We start from the raw sequence: 9076 nt of genomic DNA on the forward strand, positions 1-9076 counted from the left end.
TTGGTTAATGAAATGTATGACGTCATAGGGTCATTAGTCGGTCTTTTGACCCCTGGCGCGATCTATCACTATAACTTGTCAGATCTTCATGTAGTGTAGGCCATCGAAAGTATAAAAAAACGAAACGTAGATCTGTGTTTTAATCAGATTGGGTTTTCAACAACTGTTACAAACATTTTAATTATTTTTTTTATTGTCTGCAATGTCAGCATCCTGCATGAAAGATTTTATTAAGTGGAATACAACACTTTGCTTGAATTGATAAATAAAACCATCCTTAATCCTATATAAATATTTTATGAATTTGTTCATCTGTTGTTATCCCTTTAAACTGTGTTCAGTGAAGTATGAAATATTGGGTTAGAGTTAAGTGAGAGTTATGTGTTTATATCATAGTTCATGCTTCACTGGTCATCTATATATATATATATATATATATATCATAACTCACTTCACATTCCAATTTACGATTTATTGATCTCGGTCTCTGTGTATATCACCGGATAAAACTCAGCGTGTAGTTTCGTTCTATTCAACATTATTATCATTACAAAGATTTTATATAGGGCTTCAATTCTATAAAAGTCGATTTATTACGCGCTCTCTACATAGTATATATATATATATATATATGAACAGACAGATACAGACTGTATAGGGAGAAATAAACTAAATATACATAAATACAAATAAAATGTGAAATTAAAATAGTAACAGGGATTTCGAAACTTTAAACCATTTTCTCAGAAACAAATAAAAAAGGACAAGTTTTTTTAAAAGTTTTAAATTTAAAGTAGTAAATAAACTAAATGTGGGCCTACATAAAATGTGAAATTAAATAGTAACAGGGAAATTGGAACTTCAATCCAATTTCTTGGAAAATAAAAATTAAACAAAAAATATACATATATTTAAAGTTTGTGATCGTTATTTGATAGACATTTATCTACATTGGGTTGATTTCACGGGTAAAAGAATAAAATCAGATTGCAGAAAGATTAATTTTCTCTTTAAAAGTCTTTGAGTGGCCGCGTTTACACTCGGCCACAATAAGCATTCCCTTGGAGCCACAATAAGCATTCCGTTCTCGGAACCATTCCAGATCATGGTAAATTTGAAATAATCGTTGAACGGAATATCATTCTGAAAATGGTTCAATTCCATTCAGTATTTAGAAAGATATGGTGAACTGAAATTTGTCAACATATTCAGCATGGGTGCAGGCTGTTTCGTAACCTGACTGTTTCGTACCTAGTTTATTTATGTCATCGATAATCCCGACTCACTCATCAATTATCATCAATAATCCCAAACTCACTCTTCAGAATGGTTCAATAATCAACACCTGATTAAATAGGAACAAAAGGCAAAGAAGCAGTATTTGTTTTGTTTTGTTTTTCAAATATCAAATATCGTTAATAATCCCAACTTACTCATTAGCTGCCATATTGTAGTCGCATCATGTCTTTTCACTCAGTTGCAAAAGTAATCTAGGTGACATGAAATCATGTGCATGTTCTAATTCTAATTCAAATCATTTAATGATGCGGTAAGGTTTCATCTTTGTTTCAACAACATTTATAGGAAAGGTATGAATCTATTCGAAGTACGAATCAACTAGGTACGAAATAGCCAGGGCCCTGTTTGTCGAAATCTTAACTAAAATAAAATCCAAATTTTAGTAGATACTTCAATTTTGATTGGCTAAGCACTAAAATCAATCTAATATTATCCAATCAAATTACTAGAATCTGGATTTTATCTTAGTTAAAATTTCGTGAAACAGACCCCAGGTTACTAAACAGCGCGCATTCTTCACCATCGATTGACTTGTACAGATTGCACTAAAATAGATACATGATGGAAGCATTGTATGAACATAATTGCAAACTGCTGTACATATGAAACTGAATAAGTTAATAAAAAAACAAAAAAACAATGTTATTATTTGTATGAAGTGAAAGATAAAATTGCATTGTGTTGTAAATTTAAAACAGGATACGTTTAAAAAAAATAACAATATAAAAACTGTTTTAAATCAAATGTGATACATTGTTGTGTGTAAATAACTGTAGAAATCCTTCTCAACATATGGTTTCTATATGATCATAAATATTCTTCTTGTCACGAGATTGAAAGCTTTATAACTTGTAGGGTAATATAGATTGTAATTTCTGGTTGTCCAGACATAAACGTGAAGGTCTGGCGATAATCAATACTTCAACAAGGAGAGAATGATCCATATTTGATTAAGTTTAATACAGTCTCGCGTATAGCGTAATAACGTCTTTCGTTCACTAAGAGTCGAGCGTAATGTCATTTGCTAGCGGCTAGAGGCAAGTCGTTAATAGAGCTAAGAACGAACAAGTATAAACCCTGTAATTGAATCATACCTACTGGACGTCGGAATCTACAAATTTTGGTCCCAAATCTAAATTCGTTTAAATACATTTGTCCAAATGTTTAGTACCCATAAATGTAAAGAGGGGAGTGGGGGATATAGAAATGAAATTTGATTTGATCAGCTGCAGGATATTTTTGGTTTGAAGGCAGAATACTGGAATAGTTTCATGTTTTTTGGCTAGTTAGATTATTACGTAGATTTTCTTCGGTGTTAGCATATTAGTAAACAGGTCACAATTCTAGGGAATACAATTATTGTTTACTGAGCAACTGTTTATTACTGAGAGACTATTTGTTTGTTACTGAGCGACTGTTTGTTTATTACTGAGCGACTATTTGTTTGTTACTGAGCGACTGTTTGTTTGTTACTGAGCGACTGTTTGTTTATTACTGAGCGACTGTTTGTTTGTTACTGAGCGACTATTTGTTTGTTACTGAGCGACTGTTTGTTTGTTACTGAGTGACTGTTTGTTTGTTACTGAGAGACTGTTTGTTTGTTACTGAGCGACTGTTTGTTACTGAGCGACCGTTTGTTTATTACTGAGTGACTGTAGGAAATAAAGATAATAATATCATTTATAAAACGTTTTTATACTGGAAAAACAGTTCCTAAGACGCTGTTGGTTGTTATATCCACTGATTATTTACAGATCAGGGCCCTTATTCACGAAAACTTAAACTAAGATACAATTGAAATTTTAAGAAATACTGCAATTCGATTGGCTGACCAGTAAAATCAATTTGCATATATCCAATTTGCATATTGGTCAGCCAATCGAATTGCAGTATTTCTTAAAATTTCGATTGTATCTTAGTTTAAGTTTTCGTGAATAAGGGCCAAGGGCTTTGAAACAAGAATGTTTTGAGTTGAGATGTTGGACTCTAAATAGCCTAGTTTGTGTGGAGTAGACATTTAATACTATCTCTCCCCCATATTCTAGGCCTTGTACTTTAGACAGTTTTAAATGAAATACAAATCATTCTCCTTCTAGTTCTCACATTTTTCAGGCCACCAATATCTGTAAATCAATCTCTCTCAGTTCTACTTTAGCTCCTTGTGATATTTTCCGACCAGGTATTTTATGGACAGGGTTTTGTTAAGTTGTATGGTTGTATTGTTATTGGTGTGACTGATTGTATGACAAGGGTTTGATTACTTGTCTGTATTGATCCTGCTTTCCCTCTCGCTCTCTCTCTCCTTTCATACATGATTATTTTACTCCACTCTTATAATCAACAAACAGATGGTCCACGGTTATAGTCAGTTTCAGATTGGTGTACAACAGTAGGACGTTAAAACCCCTTTCATATCTGTGTGGCGTATCCCTGTCTTCATTAGCCCAGTGGGAGCAGAAAAGTAGTATGTTACATATGTAAATTGAATATATCGAGTCGTCTAACTTGCCGATGAATGTTTATTATTATTATTATTACATATATTTATATAGCGCTCCTTTTATGATAAACATGTTCAGATGCGCTTTACAATAAACAAAATAACATAACACAATGGATAAAATCACAATATCAATATAGAATATAGATGGGGTTTTAAAAATATGTAGTTTGTGTAAAAATAGAAATATAGAAATCAACATATAAATAAAAACAGTAATATATAAAGTGTAAAAATAGAATTATGTAAAAGCAAGAGTAAATAGGTGGTTTTGAGTTTCGTTTTAATAACGGGAAGCATTTTGACATCAGCAGCAATGTTTGTTATTGTATCTATATATAGTATGTGTAAATTATTTTATCCATATATAGTATATAAATATAAATATATCTGTGACTTGTTAAAAAATAAAATATTGTTTAATGACTTCATAAACAAAAATAAATAGATGTGAAATGCTATTTCATATGGGGGGGTTATAGATGTGAAACCCTATTTCATATATTTGATACAGTTATAGATGTGAAATGGTATTTCGTATGAGGGTTTAGGTGGCCGAATGGATAGTGAGTGCACGTTGTATCATAAGGTCTTTCAATGAGTCAACTGGCAGGGTTTTGATTCCCCCGGTTGTACGTGACAAAGAATAGGGTCGCCTGTCCAACCTTGTGGGTTTTCTCTGTGTTCTCTGGTTTCCCCCTACTGCTAAAGATCCCTACGCGCAACCGAATTATTGAAATAAGATTGAACCATGCTAGTCCCAAAATGACCTAGTTTGTATCGAGTGGATGTTGAACCACATTTCTCTCTCTCTGGCTATTTCATATCTTTTGATATACCAATGTAGTTATAAACCAACAGGTGTTAGTTAAACAAATGAAGGAACTTGTTGTATGTTTTGACGTGGCTGATCTTTAACCTGTTTTGTCAGAAGATAAAACAAGACACAAGTTGTGTTGAACACTTGATAGTAAATAGTTATCATGTGGGATTAAATTCCTCGAGGACTGGTCGAAGGGGAGTGGGGGGGGGGACCACAAGGATTTATATTTCGTGATTGAATTCCCCTAGAGGACTGGTCGCTTGGTTTAATATTTCATGGTTGAATTCCCCTAGAGGACTGGATTTTGTACAGAGTTAACATATTAGTACACAGGTTACATTTCTAGGGGGAATATTATTATTGTTTTATTACTGAGCTACAGACTGTTCTATTCTTTATTAAATACACCGGTTAATACTATGGAATACAATTACTGTTGATTACTGAATTTGTAAAACATACCATTGTTTGTTTTTTTTTCTCTGTGTTAATTTTAGTTGATCAATTAAATTAACGTTTTGTTTTTGTTTTTTTCAGCAGCTCTACTTCCACCTCAAGCCTCACCTAGTATCCCCCACAACTACAGCAACAAATAAATTATAATCTTACCAGACAACAGATTCATTCATTTGTGTTGAAAGTGGAATTTGGTGTTCCGATAATTACGTATTTCTGACAGAAAGTGTGGATTATATATTACGAGAGAAACTGGATACTTTTAGTTCTTAATATATTATTATTATTATTATTAACAGCTTATACAGTGCTTCAAACAGAATATTGTGATATAAACTTTAAAATGGATAAATTGCTGAACTCTCATTCAGTATTTTGGTTCAGTTATTTAATTTGTAAACAGAGTGTTGTTCATAGTGTACATTTGAACGAACGAACGAACAAGAGGATTTGATGTATTATTTTCATTGAAAACTTTTCATGTATTTCTTGTGTTTTTTGAGTGAAAGCAATCCGAGAATATATGTGACGAAAATGTGAATATTATTTGTACAAATGAAAAACAATTGCTTTGAATTTTTTTTATACAAAAGCAATATAACATTTAAAATATTTTAATTTTGTGTTATCTTATGTGATTCGTTTTGGCGCAAACTTGCCATTTTAGTTTGCGGTGAAATTTATTTTCATGTATTATATGCCTGGATTATTTCGGTGCTATGTTATTCTATTAATAGGCCTACAATAGTACGTGCATTCTGGCTGACTAATCGGTGAGAATTTAGGACGAACAAGTGGCAAGATTTAGCCCTTGCTTTATTCGATGTTCAAGAAGGACAAGAAAAAATCAAATTAGATTCTGTGCGAGGTTGGCATTATTGGGATATTTGACGAGGTTTAGAAGTTTAAAGCTCGTCTTTGACGTGGCCGTCTCGCGGAGCTTGGATGTATTTTAAACAGACGAAAGAGATTTGTGTGTTATAGCGTTACATATTGCCCACAGCTCCCTCTGCTGGCAAACATCTGCCTCGTTCACTTTTTAATGAAACGAGGAATGCGAGGAGAACTAATAAAAGACTCGTGGTAATTTTACCCGACCAATTCCACCACAGGATACGAAAACCATTCAGGCATTTGGCATTTTACTGCCATTTTTCTTCTCAGGTCAGATTGCTATTGGCAGAAAGGAAAAATTTGTTTCGAGGATATTTTCTGGTCTCGGTAGTATGCTGATTAAAGCTTTACGATAGGATTCTTTTTTTTTTTTTTTTTTTTCCCCAACAACCTTCTTTCTCAACATGCCAACATGCCTAAGAGCAATCTCTCGTTTTTACTGAAAACGTAAATAAATAGGAGAAATCCTTCTTAAATAAACTTCGTTATAGTCACGTATTACCTCTTGTGTCTAGATCGTCAAGACGCTTTTTGTATAGAACATTAACAATAGCAACTTCACACCTTGAGTCTGAAATATCAAGTCATTATTGATTCACACCTGAGCCAGGATTATTTAAGAACTTTTATGTAGCATTGACCTTTTGTGCTGAACTTAAAGCCTTTATCTTCCAGACCGTATAATCATTTTTATATTGGCTGTGGATATTTTTTGTCTTGCTCAACAAGACATACATTGTAGTTCAGGAACATGAGAGTACAATCTAATTTCAGCGAGTTCATATTCAGATTTGAGGAAAAAAACAACCCAAATAAAAATATCCTGTTAAATAATAAACTACTTTATGTCAAATTAAGTGGCTCATATCAGGATATCATTCTTGCACCAGGATCTGTAAAAAAACAAAAACCCCAAAAACAGTAACCTAAACAATATCCTTTATTCAGTATTCTCAAAAAATACATGTGCTTTAAAAAAATTTATGTTTTCTCCGGAAATAGGCTATCATGAGGAATGAATACCCCATATAACAATTTATGCTGCCCCTCGATATCTATATGAACACCCTAAGACCAGTATATCCCCTCACCACCCCCATCTATAAGTCCAGTATATCCCCCCATCACTCCCATCTATAAGTCCAGTATATCCCCCCCACCACACCATCTATAAGTCCAGTATAACCCCCCCATCTATAAGTACACCCTAAGTCCAGTATACCCCACCCCACCCCCCTTCCTGAATGTATAATAATTTTAATGTGAAAGTGAATACATATATAAAAATCCATGGTAAAGTGTAAGAATGATTCCCAGTGTGTAATTATATTTGTAAATGATGTAAATCTATTGGCAGCAGTAATTAGATAATTAATTGTTCGTTAGATAATTAATCGTTAGTATATTTCAGTTAAAAGGGGGAATAACTCTCTCGGTCGATTTAGTTTATTTATAGGATGATAAGTTCTAATGTTTCAATTCATATTGTTTATTGGAATTGTTGAATATAGGCCCAGAATTTTTCTGTATTTTCTTGAATATCTTTTGGGGGAATTATTCACAAAAACTTGGGACGGATTGATATATAACCCATTAATTCTTGGTACGTGTAAATATTGAAGACTTCTTGTCCTTGAAGAGCATTAGAGAAAAGTGATATATTAATTTCAGTATATCTCTTGATAGATTGAAACTGTCTATAAACTACTGCTCTCTAGACCACCTCAAACTGTTCTTTGTATTGTAGGACTGTGTACATGTTCTTAGGAGCACTGTATGGTCTAACAAGCAATAAACTACTGCTCTCTAGACCACCCCAAACGATTCTCCATATTGTAGGACTGTATACATGTTCTTAGGAGTACCGTAGGGGCTAACAAGCACTAGTTTCAGACAGTCCAACTGCTAATGGGTTAAGGATACTTGTATAGTCAACCGGATGGGGTAAAAAAACTGAGTTCCTGTGTGCACATTGGCATGCACGTAAAAGATCCCTTGTTAGTTGGGATTTGATATAAGAGTAGGTCGTAGCACTGCTGTTCGGGACAATTTTTCCTGATAGCACAGTGTATGGCGTATGCCCATCTTCATTAGCCCAGTTGGATCCGAAAAGTAGAAATTTAAACCCGATTTCAGTTCATTTCAGTCAAGGATACTATGAATTCATTGGTTGGATTAGAGTTTAAAATTCTTGTTTTGGTCCAATAAAATTGCAGTATTCTTAAAGAAACTTAAAGTTTTTGTGAATGAGTCTCCTAGGTTTTTATTCAATGAGAATTAAACGGAAATATTTTTTGGGGGATTCTGTGATTTCATTGGCTCAGAGTTCAAATCATAGCGCATGTTTAATCTCTTGTCAGCCAATGAAAATACAGTATGATAAAATGATTTTGAAATGTTTATGAGTTGGTGCCCAGTGTGTTGTATGTACATGTATATATGTGTATACTATGTAAATATATATATATATATAATGATTTTGTTTTATATAAGAGATGATTTGATTGGAGAGAATGAGCGATGTCGATGTTTTATAATTTACTATTGGACAAGGAACAATGTTTTAATTGTTGTGGTTTTTTTTTCTATGATGTGAAAGTGAGATAGAAGAAAACGTGTAAATAGTGTTGTGTATGTATGAATGATGAGTTACCGTGGTAACCAGGAATATAACTTTCACCAGGTATAAAAGATATAGTCATGATTGAAGTTATAGCTTAGTTATATACTTCAAGCTCCTATGTTATAATAAAATAATACATTTATTACATCATGTTTTTGTATTTTGACTTATTTTTTCGATAAACAAAAGTGGGACCCACAGTGGCTATGTGGGTAAGACGCTGGCTCGCTAGCCTGCAGGTATTGTGTATGATCCCTGCATTGGCCGAGAAAGTTAATCCAGATTTTCCGACGTGGTTTCCCCTTGCCAGTGGTGTGGAGCAAGAGTGAGGGCCTGATGAGGACAGCTGTCTAGTCATGCCGAGGTCCAATGTATACATTGGCATGCATGTAAAAGATCTCTTGGCATTTGCAATTCGATGTAATAGTAGGCTGTAGTGCCGCTGCCCGGACAAAATTGCCCTCATAGCACACTGTACGGT

The 9076-nt window shown here is 33.6% G+C and overlaps 1 protein-coding gene across 2 annotated transcripts in view; it reads left to right on the forward strand.

The window, feature by feature from the left end:
- LOC126817243 (zinc finger protein 608) overlaps positions 1–8745 on the forward strand; it is a 32226-nt gene extending 23481 nt beyond the window's left edge. The window contains exon 6 of one of the 2 annotated variants that reach the window (XM_050544050.2): positions 5163–8745. In XM_050544050.2, coding sequence (XP_050400007.1) covers positions 5163–5218 — 56 coding nt within the window. In that variant the 3' untranslated portion in view covers positions 5219–8745. Of the gene's footprint in view, positions 1–5159 lie in introns of both variants that reach the window. The other variant, XM_050544049.2, reaches the window with a different exon arrangement.
- Positions 8746–9076: the final 331 nt, after the last annotated feature.

Source organism: Patella vulgata, chromosome 4, assembly GCF_932274485.2.
Source record: "Patella vulgata chromosome 4, xgPatVulg1.2, whole genome shotgun sequence".
Classification (NCBI taxonomy): Eukaryota; Metazoa; Mollusca; class Gastropoda; family Patellidae; genus Patella; species Patella vulgata.